The 20,815-nt window shown below is 40.1% G+C and overlaps 1 protein-coding gene across 2 annotated transcripts in view; it reads left to right on the forward strand.

Annotated features, from left to right (window-relative positions):
- LOC124721448 (tyrosine-protein phosphatase 99A-like) overlaps positions 1-20,815 on the forward strand; it is a 524,901-nt gene that overhangs the window by 489,014 nt on the left and 15,072 nt on the right. For both annotated transcript variants that reach the window (XM_047246429.1, XM_047246430.1), the window contains 2 exons: positions 7,134-7,405; positions 7,840-7,975. In XM_047246429.1, coding sequence (XP_047102385.1) covers positions 7,134-7,405; positions 7,840-7,975 — 408 coding nt within the window. The remainder of the gene's footprint in view (positions 1-7,133; positions 7,406-7,839; positions 7,976-20,815) is intronic.

Below are 20,815 nucleotides of genomic sequence, written 5' to 3' on the forward strand. Positions count from 1 at the left end.
CAGCTCTCTTTACTTTATCTATCCAGTTACTTCTATAATCAGCAAGCCACTTAACAGTGTGTAGTAGGGAGTGCTTTATGTATCAGTCTCACTCCCCCCTTTTCCTGTTCCGGTCATGAATGGTTCACAAGAAGAATGATTGCTGGTAAGCCTCTGTGTGGATTGGAATCTCTCTAATTTTATTCTCATGGTCTTTTTGTGAGAGATACACATGATGAAACAATACAGGGTGAACATTAATAAAACTGACAAACTGCAGGGATGGATTCCTGGCTGGAAATGAAGGGAAAAAGGTCCAATGAACATGTGTCCAGAAATGCATCATTGCTAGAGTAGAAGGCACTGTCAGTTGAAAGTTTCTCTGATCATGTGCTGTGTCTGTAGCTCACAGATCACAATTATGCCAGTTCTGGTAAAGGTTGCTTTGTCGGTAAAGAGGACTGATGACACAAAGCCCATAATCGTGATGGTCTGGTGAACAAACTATCGAAAAAGTCCTTCCCGTAGAGGGAAACCCACTCCTGATAATCCTTGCACTCTTTGCAGATGATAGGGATAGTAGCAGTTGTCATGCAGGATATATGTAGTTGTAATTAGGCTGACACTATGTTGGCAGGCCACTTGCGTGGAGCTTGTACTAGCATTCTTCTGAATATCCTGTAGAACCCAGTCCTCCAAATCTGATGTACACACAGTCTGCCACCTCCCTGCACATTCATCTGTCTGGAAGGACTCATGATAATACATATTCCCAAAAAGGGCTTGAAATGTTGTGTGACATGGTTGATATCTGTGAGTGTACTTGTTGTGGTATAGCCGTGTTTCGATCTGCACGGCCATGCACAATCACCATCTTAGCTTGTTACTGACATGAATACCAGACCATTTTGCAGCTTATAGTGCACTGTGTCAATCAAACAGTCTGCAACACACAAGGAACATGTGGCATGTGGTCAGAGGAGCTTCCATCTGTCAGCGCCATCTACTGTGGAAATGATGCATTTCCAGACACGTGTTCATAGGACCTTTTTTCCTCCATTTTCAATCATATGTCTGTCCCTGCAGTTTATTCGTTTTATTAATGTTCACCCTGTATACTGGATGACTCTTCTAGGAATGTGCGCTCTTGGAACTTTAGCAGCAATCCACACTATGACACAGAACACCTTCCTCGCAATGTCTGCTGTTGGAGTTGGCTGAGAATCTGTGTGTCACTTTAGTGGTTACTAAATGAACCTGTAATGAAACATGCTACTCTTCTTTGCATCTTCTCTATTTCCACCATAAATCATATCTGGTACAGATCCCAGACAACTGAGCAATATTCAAGTATTGACCAAATGAGGACTTTGTAAGTTAATCCCTTTGTTGATGGACTACATCTCCTGAGCATCTACATCTACATCTACGTCCATACTCCGCAAGCCACCTGACGGTGTGTGGCGGAGGGTACCTTCAGTACCTCTATAGGTTCTCCCTTCTATTCCAGTCTCGTATTGTTCGTGGAAAGAAGGACTGTCGGTATGCCTCTGTGTGGGCTCTAATCTCTCTGGTTTTATCCTCATGGTCTCTTCGCGAGATATACGTAGGAGGGAGCAATATACTGCTTGACTCTTCGGTGAAGGTATGTTCTCGAAACTTCAATAAAAGCCCGTACCGAGCTACTGAGCGTCTCTCCTGCAGAGTCTTCCACTGGAGTTTATCTATCATCTCCGTAACGCTTTCGTGATTACTAAATGATCCTGTAACGAAGCGCGCTGCTCTCCGTTGGATCTTCTCTATCTCTTCTATCAACCCTATCTGGTACGGATCCCACACTGCTGAGCAGTATTCAAGCAGTGGGCGAACAAGCGTACTGTAACCTACTTCCTTTGTTTTCGGATTGCATTTCCTTAGGATTCTTCCAATGAATCTCAGTCTGGCATCTGCTTTACCGACGATCAACATTATATGATCATTCCATTTTAAATCACTCCTAATGCGTACTCCCAGATAATTTATGGTATTAACTGCTTCCAGTTGCTGACCTGCTATTTTGTAGCTAAATGATAAAGGATCTATCTTTCTGTATATTCGCAGCACATTACACTTGTCTACATTGAGATTCAATTGCCATTCCCTGCACCATGCGTCAATTCGCTGCAGATCCTCCTGCATTTCAATACAATTTTCCATTGTTACAACCTCTCGGTACACCACAGCATCATCTGCAAAAAGCCTCAGTGAACTTCCGATGTCATCCACCAGGTCATTTATGTATATTGTGAATAGCAACGGTCCTATGACACTCCCCTGCGGCACACCTGAAATCACTCTTACTTCGGAAGACTTCTCTCCATTGAGAATAACATGCTGCGTCCTGTTATCTAGGAACTCCTCAATCCAATCACACAATTGGTCTGATAGTGCATATGCTCTTACTTTGTTCATTAGACGACTGTGGGGAACTGTATCGAACGCCTTGCGGAAGTCAAGAAACACGGCATCTACCTGTGAACCCGTGTCTATGGCCCTCTGAGTCTCGTGGACGAATAGTGCGAGCTGGGTTTCACATGACCGTCTTTTTCGAAACCCGTGCTGATTCCTACAGAGTAGATTTCTAGTCTCCAGAAAAGTCATTATACTCGAACACAATACGTGTTCCAAAATTCTGCAACTGATCGACGTTAGAGATATAGGTCTATAGTTCTGCACATCTGTTCGACGTCCCTTCTTGAAAACGGGGATTACCTGTGCCCTTTTCCAATCCTTTGGAACGCTACGCTCTTCTAGAGACCTACGGTACACCGCTGCAAGAAGGGGGGCAAGTTCCTTCGCGTACTCTGTGTAAAATTGAACTGGTATCCCATCAGGTCCAGAGGCCTTTCCTCTTTTGAGCGATTTTAATTGTTTCTCTATCCCTCTGTCGTCTATTTCGATATCTACCATTTTGTCATCTGTGCGACAATCTAGAGAAGGAACTACAGTGCAATCTTCCTCTGTGAAACAACTTTGGAAAAAGACATTTAGTATTTCGGCCTTTAGTCTGTCATCCTCTGTTTCAGTACCATTTTGGTCACAGAGTGTCTGGACATTTTGTTTTGATCCACCTACCGCTTTGACATCAGACCAAAATTTCTTAGGATTTTCTGCCAAGTCAGTACATAGAACTTTACTTTCGAATTCATTGAACGCCTCTCGCATAGCCCTCCTCACACTACATTTCGCTTCGCGTAATTTTTGTTTGTCTGCAAGGCTTTGGCTATGTTTATGTTTGCTGTGAAGTTCCCTTTGCTTCCGCAGCAGTTTTCTAACTCGGTTGTTGTACCACGGTGGCTCTTTTCCATCTCTTACGATCTTGCTTGGCACATACTCATCTAACGCATAATGTACGACGGTTTTGAACTTCGTCCACTGATCCTCAACACTATCTGTACTTGAGACAAAACTTTTGTGTTGACCCAACAGGTACTCTGAAATCTGCTTTTTGTCACTTTTTCTAAACAGAAAAATCTTCCTACCCTTTTTAATATTCCTATTTACGGCTGAAATCATTGATGCCGTAACCGCTTTATGATCGCTGATTCCCTGTTCTGCGTTAACTTTTTCAAATAGTTCGGGTCTGTTTGTCACCAGAAGGTCTAATATGTTATCCCCACGAGTCGGTTCTCTGTTTAACTGCTCAAGGTAGTTTTCAGACAAAGCACTTAAAAAAATTTCACAGGATTCTTTGTCCCTGCCACCCGTTATGAACGTTTGAGTCTCCCAGTCTATATCTGGCAAATTAAAATCTCCACCCAGAACTATAACATGGTGGGGAAATCTACTCGAAATATTTTCCAAATTATCCTTCAGGTGCTCAGCCACAACAGCTGTTGAGCCAGGGGGCCTATAGAGACATCCAATTACCATGTCTGAGCCTGCTTTAACCGTGACCTTCACCCAAATCATTTCACATTTCGGATCTCCGTCAATTTCCTTCGATACTATTGCACTTCTTATCGCTATAAACACGCCTCCCCCTTCACTGTTCAGCCTGTCTCTACGGTATACATTCCAATCTGAGTTTAGGATTTCATTACTGTTTACGTCAGGTTTCAGCCAACTTTCTGTCCCTAGTACTATATGGGCATTGTGACCGTTTATTAATGAGAGCAGTTCTGGGACCTTTCTATAGACGCTCCTGCAGTTTACTATTAGCACATTAATATTGTTATTCCCTGTTGCATTTTGCCTACTCCTACCTTGCCGCATCTCAGGAGGCGTCTTGTCGGGCCTAGGGAGGGGATTCTCTAACCTAAAAAACCCCCATGTGCACTCCACACGTACTCCGCTACCCTTGTAGCCGCTTCCGGCGTGTAGTGCACGCCTGACCTATTCAGGGGGACCCTACATTTCTCCACCCGATAGCGGAGGTCGAGAAATTTGCACCCCAGATCTCCGCAGAATCGTCTGAGCCTCTGGTTTAAGCCTTCCACTCGGCTCCAAACCAGAGGACCGCGATCGGTTCTGGGAACGATACTACAAATTGTTAGCTCTGATTCCACCCCGCGAGCGAGGCTTTCCGCCTTCACCAATTCCGCCAACCGCCCGTACGAACTGAGGATGACCTCTGAACCCAGACGGCAGGAGTCATTGGTGCCGACATGAGCAACAATTTGCAGTCGGGTGCACCCAGTGCTCTCTATCGCCGCCGTAGGGCCTCCTCCACATCTCGGATGAGGCCCCCCGGCAAGCAGACAGAGTGAACACTGGCCTTCTTCCCCGACCTTCCCGCTATTTCTTCTAATGGATCTCATTCTAGTATCTGCCTTACCTACAATTAATTTTATATGGCTGCTTCACTTTAAATCATTCCGTAACATACTTCTAGATATTTTACGGGAGTAACTGCTTCTATGACAATGCTCCGAGCCACACAGTTCTCGTCATGCAAGATTTTCATGCCAGAAATGGCATACAGCCCTGACCTGGCATCACGAGACTTCTTTCTGTTTCTAAGGATAAAGAGAAGCTTGAATGGACAACATCATGGGTCATTGGAGGGGAGAAAAGAGACTTCAGTGCACCACCTTAAGGTACTTCCCAATGATGATTTACCAGAATCCTAGGTAAACTAGGTGAAGTATCAGTGATCTGTAGATGCAGAAGAAATAAACTTTAAAGATTTTAAGTTTTTTTGTTAAAAGGCAATAAATCTCTTTAAGAAAATTATTCGTGGATCTTTTGGAACAGACCCTGTAGATACCTCCGCTTAAAAAGAATGCAAATGGAGAGAACTGTCTACTCAGCAGTCAGAGCTAATGCCAACTCTCGATTTCATACATAAGTGACTTGCGAAGATACTTAGAGATTATATTATAGGGTGACAGTTATTGAACTATATGAAATAAACGTAAATTAGTTACAAACAACAGCATTCAAACACTTTATTCAACATATTTACATCACTACAGATATTCGGATTTAGGTTATGAAATGTTCGATATATTTGCCATCACTGGCGATGATGTGGTGCAGACAAATAGCGAAATTCTGCATGACCCGCTGAAGTGCCAGAACATCGATGCTGTCAATGACCTCTTGAATGGCTGGTTTCAGCTCAGAAATGGTTTTGGGAATATTTTTGTATGCCTTGTCTTTAATACAGCCCCCAAAAAAGTAGTCACATGTATTCAGATCCGGAGAAAAAGGTGGCTAATCAAGGCCCATGCTAGTGGCCTCTGGGTACCCCAGAATGCAGATCTCAAAGTGCTCCTCCAGGACATCAGATATTCTTCTGAATTGATGGGGTCAAGCTCCATCTTGCATGAACCACATCTTGTTAAAATCAGGGTCACTTTGGACAAAGAGTATGAAGTCATCTTTCAAAACCTTCACATATCGTTCGGTAGTCACCGTGTTGTCAAGAAATATCGCACTGATTTTTCCATGACTGGACATTGCACACCGCACAGTTTCCCATTGAGGCTGAAGAGACTTTTTGATTGTGAAATGTGGATTCTCAGTCCCCCAGATGTACCAGTTGCGCCAATTTTCTTATTTGTCAAACCCATCCAAAAGAAAGTGGGCTTTGTCACTAAACCAAACCATACTAATTCCCGTCATGCTCTGCAGCCAACCGTGCAGTTTGAACGTCCTATTGCAAACTGTTCAGGTCCACAGCTCGTGGTCTCGCAGTCACATTCTTGCTTCCCGAGCAGGGGGTCCCAGGTTTGATTCCTGGCAGGGTCAGGGATTTTCACTTGCCTCAAGGTGACTGGGTGTTTGTGTTGTCCTCATCATTTCATCATCATTCATGGAAGTGGCGAGATTGGGCTGTGCAAAGGTTGGGAATATCTATGAGCACTGGTAACTGTGCAGTTGAGTGCCCCACACACCAAATATCATCATCATCATCATCATCATCATCAAACTGTTCAGAAGTTACGATGATTTTATTGCCTATAGTTCAGTAAGTGTATCTTCTCAGATTGCTTCACCCAAGAGCATCATACCACAGCTTGTACCTCCCTTCATCAGAGGGATGCAAAAATAATAGAGAAATAAGTGCTGAATGCAACGTAAAAATGATGGAAGATAACCAATAGAAGAAAGACCACTAGACCTGATGGGATACCAGTTAGATTCCATATTAAATTTGTGGAAGATGATGAATCACTTTCAGAAATAGTTTGTGCTAGGTATTTCCAAAACTTACCTGTACTATAAGAATAAATTTAAAGAAATTTAGTTTTTTACCGATGCATACTGACAATCATTTACTCATAATATCTGTAAATGAGAAGAAAGGTATGAAAATAGTTTTGCTGTGTTATTTGTCCTCCTCCAACCACTGGAACATAGCTTTTGAAGAGCAAATGTAAGGGTGGGTGAAAAGTAATGAAGATAAAAGATGATTTAGTTGGAAAGGCTATCAAAAAAGAGATGAAACTATTCCAAAGTAGGATGTTGATGAACATTTTATGATGTGTATTTCTATCAGAAAAAACTTATTCTAGTGTTAATGCATTTCAGTAATTTCACAATATTTAATCTTCTCAAGCACTGTGACTAAAAGTAAATGCAACATTTTAAAAACTGTATATTTTTTCCCTGCAGTAGTGAGAATGAGTGTTATTAACTGTTGCTTCCTCCATCTGTGTTGGTTCTAGGACTTTGGAATTTTCTGGCCTATAGAAAATGAAGAAATTGATTGTGAAAATTTCAAAGTGAAGTATGTGGACACTGCAGAAAATGAGACCTGTATGACAATGAATGTTGTACTACAGTCACTCCAAGATGACTATGAACTTACAACACGAATTATTCAGTGTCCAAATTGGCCTCATAACTGCAGTCCAGTCAGTACAGTTTTTCAACTGATCATGCTGGTACAGGAACTGCATTTGCGATTTCAGAATGGACCTGTTGTTATTGTAGACAGGTATGCAACCATTATAACACTGTGCTTCATTACTCAAGAATTTCGGTGGTGTAGTAGAGAAATCTCCTTTTATGTTGTAATATAACCAGTTTTTTTTGAGGCAGTGTCTCTCTGTTACTTGTTTTGTTTAGTGTAATAGAATACTGTAATTTCACCTTTTCCGCAGTTCTATAGCTTACTTTGTGTCTGTGGTGTCTCAAAACTGACATAAAAATTAAATGCCATTTGAAATTCCAAATGAGAAAAAAGGAAATTAAACAATTAAAAATTGATGAAGATAGGCAAAAAGTTTATTAGTCAACAATACAAATCAAGATGTAAAATATGCCTGGGTAGAAATTGTAATGTAATATTTAAATCATTTTAAAATATGTAAAAATAGATGACTATGCTCCAAAGAAATAAAATAATATATTGTTTCTGGTTTCTTTCAGGTATGGAGGAACAGAGGCTGCTACCTTCTGTTGCTTGATGACTATGTTCAAACAACTTAAATTTGAAAGCTCTGCAGATCTTTATATGTATGCAAAATTGTATCATAACAAACGTCCTGGAATTTGGAGAAGCAAGGTATGTGTGCTATTTTTTATACAACAGCATATTTATCTGAATACTGTTATTCAGTAAAAGTTCAGGTACTGCACTGACACTTACCATAACACAGATATTCATTTTTTGATTTATCACTCTGCATATATCCTGGCATTGTAAATTTTCTTTGGGTGATCTTTTCATGGTTCTACAGGTCTGCCTGTTCTTTCTCAGTTGTACTAACATGTTGAAGTTCCAAAATAAAATTCATCTTTTAATACAAAATAGGCTTTAGGTAGAAAGTGGATGTGAAGAGAGAAGCAGTGATGAAGTAATAGCAGGTATGCTGAAAGATGTGAAAAGAGTGGGTAGTGACATTCTTCTGATAAAGACTACAACATTAAAAATAAATAAAGCTAGTGACACTTTCATTGTTTTATAACTGCTCAGAACTTTCAAGTTGTATAAGAGCGTTGTGATATCACAATGTAGATGTGAAAGAGTCACAAGAAGAGTAGTTGTGAGGAGGGAAAAGGAAGTAACTTGTGTTTTGGAGAAAACAGCAGCATTCGTCTTAAAACAACATACGTCCATTATGGGAATACACAAAGATGACATATATCTAAATACATATATGCCTTTTGAGGTTCAATAATGCATACCAAATTTAATGAGGTGTTTCAATTGCCAGAGAGATGGCTTTTTACTGTTTCATTTATAGAACATTGAGGTACTTCCTTGGGAGTTTCCTCTCCTTGAGGATTTTAATACCCAACATACTGTTTGCCCCCCCCCCCCCCCTCCCATCCCCCTGACCCCTCCCACTATGCTTGCTCCACGTGCCAAGAATTTGAGAACATCACTCTGCCTAGGCCAAATGGCACACTTCAGCTTGGCAACATGGTCATCGGCTCAGTAACAGGACCCTTTCAGCTATTGCTGTCTTTCAGTTCACTTGCCTGCTCTTGCAGGCACTGATTGCTGGGAAGCTAGTACCAATTTAGATTCGGGGAGATAATTCCCAATCTGGTTACACCTTGTGGAAAGAGCTGTCCTAAAAGGAATCTCACAAAATTGGTCAGCAGAGCAAGCTGAACACTGTACATCCGTCTAGTGATATTTGTACACGAAGGCAGCATCCGGGAGTGGGTGAACTACATCACACCACTGCTGGTACATCTATCCTAAAGGCCTCGAGAAAGGAAAGCAGGGAGCCTGTAAGCTAGTGGAACTGCAAATGTCACTGTGCAATCAGAGACAGGCAGATGGCACTGCAAATTGATAAGTTCAGACTATCAGGAGAGAATGTAGCATTTTTCCTAATAATTCACATTTTATATACAAAGAAGCACTTTATCACTTTATTCAAAAGAATGGTGTCTCCCCAAGGAAGAATTAGAAGTGTTAACCTTTTAATAGTATATCATTTGGATGTAAAGTCCTGTTGAGTGTTCTTTGCAAGTGAGCAATTTCTTTATTTTTCTCTTTGTTCTTCAGTGATTCAGCCACATGTCATCAGCTTCAACTGATGCTCAAAAAGCTGGAGAAATGGGTGAAGAATACGGGGTTCAAGTTTTCTGCAGACTGACTTGTGGACATCTATTTTAATCATTCACACAATGTTTTTTTCCATACCTGATTTGCCGATAAGGGGACTCCTCTATCTTTTAAGAATTTGGTGAGTTCCTGTGTCTTAACCCAGACAACAGGCGTATTGGCTGCCACATTTGAGATACCTTAAAGCAAGATTGGTGAATCCACTTCACACACTGAAATGCTTAGTGTCAAAATTTAGTGATGGGGGGAGGCAAAAGGGGGGGGGGGGGAGTGGCAACAGTTTTAAGAAGCTTCATTCTGTTCTGCCATAATTATTGATGTACTATACATGGATTTGCATGAACTTCGTATATTAAGATGTGCAGTCTATCATTAGAGCATTAGGTTGACTGCTTGGTTTTACAGAACAAGCTTCATACATGGCATATATGCTGAAGCTGGGGAAAAAGCATTATCCATTTTCCAGCAGCTCCTGATAATACATGCAAGTATGGACATCACTCCATTGTCCAATAACATCAGTTGCCCATCTTATATGCATGATTCCCTAACCCCACAAGACCATTTCATTTTCTAATGAAACAGCACCTAATACAATTTAGCAGACATAAATATTTTACCTCAGTGTAAGAGTAGGCCTCTGCCCTGACTTTTAGAAAGGACTAGAAGGTTTTTCAATGTAAAGCAGTAGAGTAAGCCCTGTACTTCAAATCGTAGTTTTAAATTCAAATTTTGTGAGATTATGAAATAAAGCTATGATTTTGAAATTGGAGACACAAAAGCGAGTCAAAGCAGGTGAATTGTGTGTGATGTACAATTGTATTCACTGACCACATCTCCTGAATTTGCTATTTTTTATGCTGAATGTCATGATGTCCTGCAGCCCTGGAATATCTGCAGCAAAAGAGGCTCTGGAGCATTTGGGATACTCTTTATCAGTTGCAGTAGCAAGATAAGGTAGTGACATTTTGCTGCATACCTCCCATGTTGGAGTCGAGAGAAGTAAAATAGATGGAATGAATAAGGAAACTTTTGGGGAGCTGACCAAAATATAGTGTGCCATCCCCCTGCATACCATTACTGTGTTGTTGAATTATATGTTCATGAGCCAATGGGAAAACGCTTATTGCTTATAACTGATAATAAGCTGTGAAATTTGAAGTCGGCATCAATACAAACAGCTGTCTCCATCCAGCAATAAAAAGAGATGAAGTTGTTTTAACATACTTGCATATTCATGATTGTCTATGTTGGTTAAACTTGTGATGTACTAATTTCAGTAAAACATATTTTAACCAGTTTTACTTATATGCTGGTAGTAGAGCACACCTTGACATAAATGAGAACTTCCGTGCCACTTCAGGATGAGTGTGAAATGACATTTTAAGCTTTTGTGTATTATCATAACTCCTCCCTAAGCTATTAAGTAGGAGATTTCATTGTGCTGCAGAAGGTCTGGTTCATCCCTGATGTTGCATGATCAGTAAGCCACAAACATATGTGTATTTAATTATGCCTTATATCTTTATTTGGTTGATGGGCAGTGATCCACATGTACATCAGAAACAATTTTAAATACTGTTACATTTTTATTTCATTATCAATTGAGTAGAATTTTGTCTTGTGACTTGCTTCAAGTGTAGTAAAAACAAAGATATTGTAAATTTTACACTAAAGGAAAGGTGCTGAAAATGTGAATACTGAATGCTCAAACAGCTGATCAACCAGCCAATCAACCAACTGGAAGTAATTATATTAATGGAAGCCATTAGGAAGAGAATAAGAGATTAAGCTTAAATATACCAAGAAAAATAAATAGCATCAAATTAATTAATGTCACAAAATAGAGAAGTGTTTCATAAGTACTTCATTCTAGTTAAAATACCAATATGAATTCTTTTTACATTTGCTTTTTCAAATTAAATTTCCAGTACTTATCATATGTAAGGATACAAAAACTTAGAAGAAGGCACATGAAAAGAGTGAAGCCATAAACAATTAAAACAGTTTTCCAGCTGTCAGCAATCTTCATAATCAGTTAATACTATAAACAAGAAATTCATATATGACAGTCCCATATAATACTGAATATCTTTAAAAATTCATGGCCTTCAAGGAAGCTGAAATGTCACAAATATCATACAGTCATAATTAACTGTAAACATTAATCTCTTGTTATTTTTCACCAACACCTCACATATCAATAAAATAGAGAGGAGAAGCATTTAGTACATAGCAAAGGTTAAGCTGTGTTACGCACACCCACTATTGTCTTCTAACCACTCCGTCATAGGCCGTGCACTATGAACAGGTGCTAGGTCGTGTTGAAAGATGCAGTCACCATCCCCGAATTGCTCTTCAGCAGTGGGAAGCAAGAAGGTGCTTAAAAATCAATGTAGGCGTGTGCTGTGGTAGTGTCATGCAAAACAAAAAGGGCTGAAAGCCCCCTCCATGACAAACATAACCACACCATAACACCACTGCCTCTGAATTTTACTCGCAATACCCATACCCTGCCATTGGATCGCCACATTGTGTACCATGATTCGTCACTCCACACAACATTTTTCCACTGTCCAATTGTCCAATGTTTACACTCCTTACATCAAGCGAGGCATTGTTTGGCATTTACCGGTGTGATGTGTGGCTTATGAACAGCTGCTCGACTATGAAAGCAAAGTTGTCTCACTTTCCACCTAACTGTCATAGTACTTGCAGTGCAGTCTGATGCAGTTTGGAATTCCTGGGTGATGGTCTGGATAGATGTCTGCCTATTACACATCACGACCCTCATCAACTGTTGGCAGTCTCTGTCAGTCAACAGACGAGGTCGGCCTGTACGCTTTTGTGCTGTACGTGCCCCTTCACGTTTCCACTGCACTATCACATCAGAAACAGTGGTCGTAGTGATGTTTAGGAGTGTGGAAATCTCATGTACAGATGTATGACACAATTGACACCCAATCACCTGACCACATTTGAAGTCCGTGAGATCCGCGGAGAGCCCCATTCTGCTCTCTCACAATTTCTAATGACTACTGCGGTCGCTGATATGGAGTACCTAGCAGGTGGTGGCAGCACAATGCACCTAATATGAAAAACGTATGTTTTTGGGGGTGTTCAAATGGTTCAAATGGCTCTGAGCACTATGGAACTTAACATCTGTGGTCATCAGTCCCCTAGAACTTAGAACTACTTAAACCTAACTAACCTAAGAACATTACACACATCCATGCACGAGGCAGGATTCGAACCTGCGACCGTAGCGGTCACGCGGTTCCAGACTGAAGCACCTAGAACCGCACGGCCACAACGGCCAGCTTTTGGGTGTGTCCGGATACTTTTGATCACATAGTGTATTAGTTGCAAGCTACACCATTTCAAAAACAGTCGTGTATTGTATCTATAAAAACACACACACACACACACACACACACACACACACACACACACCTGTAATGGACTGGCCTGCACAGGATCCTCACCTAAATTCTGTAGAACACTTTTGGGATGTTTTCGAAAGCCAACTTTGTGCCAGGCCTCATGGACCAACATCGATACCTCTCCTCAGTGCTGCACTCCATGAAGAATGGGCTGCCGTTCCCCAAGAAGCCTTCCAGCACCTGATTGAATGTCTGCCTGCAAGAGTGGAAGCTGTCATGAAGTCTAAGGGTGGGCCAACACTATATTGAATCCCAGCATTACTGATGGCGGGTGCCATGAGCTTGTAAGTCATTTTGAGCTAGGTGTCCAGACACTTTTGATGACATAGTGTAGCCCACTGATATTTTCAAATCCTGTAACGTCCAGCAAGTAGAAAAATTGTCATTACATTTTGAGTGCAGTGAAGAAACAAAATTTAACTTCTAGGCCTGTGTTTGTACATCTTATAAGATATTATCAGGGAACCTGAAACATTATGGTCTGAATTGCATGCTTCTTGCAGCGACAGAACTGTATCACCAGTGAAACAGAATGTTCCATTGAGAGATTCCTTCACAGTAATTATACTGAAAATTTAAGAAATATAATAACAGTGTTTCAAGAATTGTTATTCCACACTGAGCTTTCATTAACCCATATAAATCATGTGCAAAGGGCCTTAAAATTTGTGGCAAGAATTATAAGAAATGACTAAATTCTTTTAACGGCCAAGCACAAGAATCCCACTCTTTGAATCATGGCCTGCACCTCATGGTCTGGTGGTTAGTGTCACAGCCACTAGAGATTGCACGGCATTGGGTTCAATTCCCGGCAAAGTTGGAGGTTTTGTTTGCTCGGGGACAGTGTGTTTGTGTAATCTTAATCTTTTATCTCATCTTCATTAGAAAGACATGCAAGTCACTGAAATGGTGTCAAATAGAAAGACTTGCTCCAGGCAGCCGAACAACCCCAGAGAGGGTTTCCAGGCCAGTACTGGCATATGATCATTTCATTTCATTGGATCACAGGAAACATTTTAGTCCTTAATTCTCAAAAATTCAAAAAATAAAATTCCATGCAAATGCTGCTGGCTTATTGATTCCGACCAATATTAAATAACATTTTGTGTATAAATTTGTTCATGTTCAGTGCATCAGGCAGAGCAGAAAAATGTGTATTGCGTGAGTAAGAATGCATCCTTTTGCAACTACCATAAGATATTATAAAACTTTTTGATCTGTAATGAAATGTCATCTTTGCCAAATGTTTTAATTAAGATGATGTACTCCAGAACAAACTGCTTTATTTTAGATCAGATAATCTTGCTTTTTGAGGAAAAGTGTCACTATGTTGGCACACATACAGAGATACTTACAGGTCTAGTTTGACAGTGATGGGAAAGGCAGTTGGCTGGCCTGAAGTAATTTAGAGAAACCACAGAATACCTAAACCAGGATGGCCAGATGAAGACTGGAGCCTCCTTTAGGAGGTGATAGTGCGAATAATTCAAATAAGACATTTCATGTTGTGTGTCCAATATTTAATGGTTAGAGAGACACAGCTGATTAAATAGATAAGTTTTTATATCACTTATTGCTTCTCCAGTTGCTATGGGTTTATTTATTGATTGCCATTATTGCTTTGAAGTTCCAGCTAGGAAGTTTTACTTGAGATTTTGTCAATTGTTATTGTGATTATGATTTGTTGGCCAATTCTACTGTATCATTTAACCATGCTGCACAGATTTAAAAATTCTGAGTATGCTAATATGGTATTCGTGTATGGGTTTTGTAGTGGAATCACTGCTGCTGCTTGAAGAAAATATGACAATCAATTTCCTGACAGCAGAATACTAGATTCTACATGGTTCACTCACATTTTCACTAAATTGTGCCAGACTAATGCAGTGCCCAGCAACTGTATTTCATCTGAACATGCAAATAAATAAACTGTTGATGAACTGGAAAACATTATTCAGTTGGTAGATCATAGTCCTTCAACACGCACACACAGAATTTCTGCACATATCAGTGTTCAGCATACAGGAATATGGTGGATATTACATATGCATGGCCTGTATCCTTATCATTTACAGTGGATTCAATACCTCCAAGAAGGAGATGAAAGTAGGCGACTGGAATTTAGTCACTGATTAATTGAAAATCACTGAGTAACCTCATTAATACTGTGTACTGATGAAGCCATTTCCACTCACAACAGTATCAATAATGTGCGTAACTTACACTGGTGGTGTGACAAAACCCATGTGCCTTTGAGGAGGCCAATTTTCAAGAATGCCTCTATGTAAATGTGTAGTGTGCCATGATAAACAGTCAGTTGATTGGGCCTGTTGTGTTACTACATTGTCTAACAGGAGCTAGACTTCCTCAAAAATGAGTTTCTAGCATTATTGCAAGAGCTTCCTTTGATTTCTAGCATGAGAGTGGCCCTGCACATTCTAATCATCAGGTGACGCGTCCTCTAAACCTAACATTCCATGGAAGATGGATCAGCAGAAATGGTCATGTTTCTTGGCCACTGAGGTCCCTTAACCTTACCCCTTAAGATGTTACCTGTAAGGTGGTTGAAACAAAGTTAACAAAGAAAAAGTAAACATGAGACACAAATTGATCATTTGGTGTTGCCAAGAGAGTTAGAAAGTGCATTGAGGTAGGAAGGGGAATTTATGAAAAGCAACTTCGAGCTTAATCATTTTGCTTTGCGCAACACCTTCCATGAGTATTTGTAAGTGTTGCATTCTAACACATCACTATTACCAGTAACAGTTGGGCATATATTACATGGAATGTTTTATTTGAATTAGTCAATAATGCCACCAGCTAAAATATTTGCCGTTCTTCCTGAAATAGCCTAACATAAACTACCCAATACAAGGTACTTTAATTTTTTATTTTATTTCCAGACTAGTGTCAGGAACATCTTCAGTGCCATTTTATATTTACTGTTTTCTTTAGCACATGCCCAAGACAATTGTTGATAACATTAATGTTGTTTGTAAGTTGGTTGGTTGGTTGTGGGGAAGGGACCAAACAGCGAGGTCATCCGTCCCATCGGATTAGGGAAGGATGGGGAAGGAGGTCAGCAATGCCCTTTCAAAGGAACCATCCTGGCATTTGCCTGAAGTGATTTAGGGAAATCACAGAAAACCTAAATCAGGATGGCCGGATGAGGGTTTGAACCGCTGTCCTCCGAAATGCGAGTCCAGTGTGCTAACTGCTATGCCACCTCGCTCGGTCATTGGTTGTAAGTGTAAGCTTCTGCAAACATTGTCACTGTCAATAAAATTCTTCAGGGTACATGACTGGATTATCAATATATAAAATTCCAGAATGTTTTGACCACTGTTGCAAATGGCCTTCCTCAGGGTGGTTTGCTTACTGGCTTACTGCTGAATGAGAAAAAACTGACGGGGTACTGAGGGGGGGGGGGGGGGGGGGGGAGCTGTTGGCTGTCATTTATTGGTATTTGCCTTTTTTCTTGTTACTGGTAGAAATAGAAATCCCTACCATATTTACAAGGGGTCACTGAATATGTGGGCAAAATATTCCATCAAGCAGGTATCAAGCCAATTTTATGAAGTAGAGAGGAAACAAAAGATGTATTCGGTCAACAAAAGATGCAGTCGACAAGCTACTTACTGCTGGAGTCTACGAAATCGGCTGCGATGTGGACTGGTGTATTTAGATGAGATGGAGCAACTGATTAGCACACAGGTATCGGATCATGAGAGATTCATACACCTAAGCCAACACCACAAGTCATTGCTGGCAGAGCATTGGATGAGTACAGAAAACAGGTAACATTTCGAGAAGCCTATGTAATGGCAAAACAGCCTCTTATCTCAAGGAAGAAGGTTGGAGAAGGGTAGAAATAACCAAGTGACTTGCAAACATGAATAGAGAAGATGGGTGCAGACTTCCGTTGTCTTGGCTGCCAGCAGTAACATTGCTGAGGGATGACAGCTCTTGAAAGCAAGACACAAAGTTATGTGGGAGACCATAGGGACTGTTGGTATTCAAAGTACTGGTGTGCCTCAGCCAGCACTATGAGCAAGTAAGCAAGTGCCACGCCATAACTGCTGTCTATTTCTCATTTGCCTATTTCCACCAGTGGAATCAAATACAGAAAATGCCAATAAGTGACATGTAATGCCCCTCCTCCTCATTCTCAATACCCAATCAAATTACGAAAACAGCTTCTTCTACTGGTATATAAGAAGTACAGTTTTTGTCATTCAGCAGTAAAGCAAAACACCCCAAGGAAGGCCATTTGCAATACCAGATGAAACATAAGAGAATATTATGTATTGACAATACCGTCACATACATTGTGGAATTTCATTGACATTAATGTTATTATCCATGGGTGTAAAGTGCAACACCCTAGCCAATTGCACAACACCAAAAATTAATTGCTGATTGCCATGCTTATATAAGTGAATAATTACTTGAATGTTACCAGCAGTTGTCTTTGTCCTGTGCTATTAAAAAAATAAATAAATAAAAATAAAAAAAAAACACTATTTGAAATGCCTCTGAAGCTGGCCATTTACCAAATAAGTCAGGTAATAAAATAAAAAATAATAATTATGACTCTATTAGGCATTAATGTAATATCATGATATAGTTTCAATTATCACATACATAACATTGTCATACAAATTTCAGAGCAGGGTTTGTATCCTGATGCAACAATCTTGTAAGAAGCAGTAAATAACATCAGGCAGGAAAGTGCACAGCCACCACTACTCAGCAGTTTTTTTTTTTTTTTTTTTTTTTTTTGAGATTCTCCTAAACTGTATGAGCCTTGGGAACTGAAAATTGAAAATTCCTGTTAGCACTCTGTACTGGGATATATAGAAGAAAACATGTCAATTGTTTATTTCTTTTGCGCCCATCTATAGGTATTGTATGGGAATATTTATAATCTATATACACTTTGCCAAATATTGGACCTATAAAAAAAAGCAAACAGTGTACTGTTGTAACCTTATTAACTTCTGATGTGCAGATATCAAATTTGTTTCTTCAGATGAAACTGCACAGTTTTATGGTTCCAGAATGGTAGTTCTAGATGAGTCATTCTGCTTTTTTTGTATTCTTCATAAGATAGTACATTTTGAGCTAATGCTACATTATTAAAAAACATTTACTTAAAACATCCACAATTTAATAATGCTACGACACTAAATATTCACAAGCAGCACAAATTAAAAAAAAATTTGACTTATGTTCTATATGCCTGATATAGACAGACTTTGATTCCACTATACTTCATTAAAATCTTTGGAAGTGCAATACACTGTCAGTGTATCTCTTATCTCGGCAAAGCACTTCATTTTTGACAGCAGCATAAAGTTCCAGGTAGTGCATACTCTGCCTACCACATAAGCATTTGGACAGTTTAATTTTAAATCCATTTTTGCTACATAATTTTTTCACAGACCTATGAAATTGGTATATTGCTAAATTAAATGCACACAAATACAGAGTTGTATATTCAGGTTGTAAAAATCTATGTATAAAAACTTTTGGAGTGTTTAGAAGAGATAAAAAGCAACACTCTTTTATGTGACAAAAATTGCATAGGTTAACATTTTCCTCACTAGGGGTTCATGAAGATTTCAACGCTAGTGATGTTTAGAGATTGTGCCCAAAGTACTGTATGATGAATATTGTTTTAGTGCTATTGGTGAAAATGTTGTGCATTTGCATTAATGCACAACTGGCATCTGTGGTTGTTTAACTTGTTCAAAACAACTAGGTGTTTCACAAATAAGTCTGCAATCAAATGGGTAACCAGCTCATCTGGAGTGCATATCAGTGTCTCGTACATCTCACATTTCATCTCTCCCCACAAAAAGGAATCCATAGGAGTGAGATCAAAAGAACTTAATGGCCACAGTACTGGCTCAACTTTTCAAATCGAACAGTTGCGCACATGTGTTTTTTTTTTTCACATAAAAAAGTGTTTATTTCTCTCACATCTAAATACACTACAGATCTGTATGTGTAGTTTTTTTGGACCCTGTATATGTGTTAGAAGTTTTTATGAAAAGCAAAGAAGTTGCTACTCACCATATAGCAGAGATACTGAGTTGCAGATAGGCACAACAAAAAGACAGTCACAATATAAGCTTTTGGCCAAAAGGACTTTGTCAAAAATAGATGACAAACACACACTCACACACATATGTGTGTGTGTGTGTGTGTGTGTGTGTGTGTGTGTGTGTGTGTGTATTTGTCATCTGTTTTTGACAAAGGCCTTGTTGGCTGATAGCTTATACTGTGACAGCCATTTTGTTGTGCCCATCTGCAACTCAGCATCTCCACTATATGGTGAGTACCAACTTTACTTTTCATAATATTGTTGCATAGAAGAAGGTGTAATTAGATGAATGATCAACACTAACTTCACTTAACAAAGGTTTATTTAGCACCTGCACAAACAAGAGCACAGAGCGAACTCCCTCCAGCCAGAACACATACGGTATATATACAGTTACAGAGCATTCCAGTACAATGATTCTTGACATTTCTGGATACTTCTAGAATGTATTGAACCAAATATAGAAATTAAAATTTTACAGTTCGGGTGAGTTTTGAACTCACTACCCACCATGCAACAATCTAGTATCATAACCACTACACCATGGTTACTGTCCCACTCAGCTTCCTCTGCGACACTGCTCCCTCCATAAGAGAACAGCGTCTCGGTGTTACATCCTCCTAGTCTGGGAAGAGTCATCGATCCTGCATACTCCGACTCTCGATGACTGATGTTCGCCCTGGTGGTGATCTTCTCAGAACTTCCTTTGGTGCTACGCTCTTTGTCACCTTTCCGCTTGTTGCCTGTTGCTGGAGCTTTGCATTTACCCTGGGTTGGGGGATCCTTATAGAGCTTCATTTGAAGAACGTGGACTGCATCTTTGATCTTTCGTCGTCTTGTGTCAGGGTCGAAATCTTCAACTTCATAAGTAACGTCAGAGAACTCTTTTACAACCTTATAAGGTCCAAAGTAACGCCTGAGGAGCTCCTCAGAGACACCAACCTTCCGAACAGGAGTGAAGATCCAGACGAGGTCACCAGGCTGGTAGACAACAGGGCGGTGGCTCGCGTCATACCTTCAGTGATCATTTTCTTGAGCTTGCAGCGTGCGGAGTCAAGCTAACTGCCTTCCTCAGCTCTGGTTAACACGTGGTCGATGTAGTCATCGTCCACATCATCAGGATGTAATGGAAACACAGTGTCCATCATCATAGTTGTGTCACACCCATGCACAAGAAAAGATTGCATAAATCCTGTGGTGTCTTGTTTGGCGGTGTTGTAGGCAAACATCACAAAAGGCAGCACCTCATCCCAGTTGCTCTGCTCAACACTGATGAACATTGATAGCATGTCGGCCAAGGTCTTATCAAGGCGTTCAGTAAGCCCTTTAGTTTGCGGATGGTAGGCAGTCGTCATGTGATGAGTAATGTTGCGCTGACGGTTTATCTCTGTCACAAGATTTGATTCAAAAACTTTCCCTCGATCTGTAATGAACATCCTTGGGGCATCACATTTTGATACAATGTCTTCCACTATGAATTTGGCTACCTCAAATGCTTCGGCTGTTTTCATGGCTTTTGTAATGGCATAGCGTGTTAGATAATCAGTGCAAACAATAATCCGTCTATTGCCACTAGCAGACATTGGAAATCATCCGAGGAGGTCAATCCCAACATGCTGGAAAGGCGTTTTGGCTAATGGAATTGGTATGAGTCAGCCAGGTGGTTTCTGAGGAACTGCCGTTTTTCTCTGGCACTCTTGACAGTGCGACACATAATGACAAACACTCTAAATAAACCTAACCAGAAAAATCTCTTGTAGATCCTATTGT

This window comes from Schistocerca piceifrons, chromosome X (genome assembly GCF_021461385.2).
Source record: "Schistocerca piceifrons isolate TAMUIC-IGC-003096 chromosome X, iqSchPice1.1, whole genome shotgun sequence".
NCBI lineage: Eukaryota > Metazoa > Arthropoda > Insecta > Orthoptera > Acrididae > Schistocerca > Schistocerca piceifrons.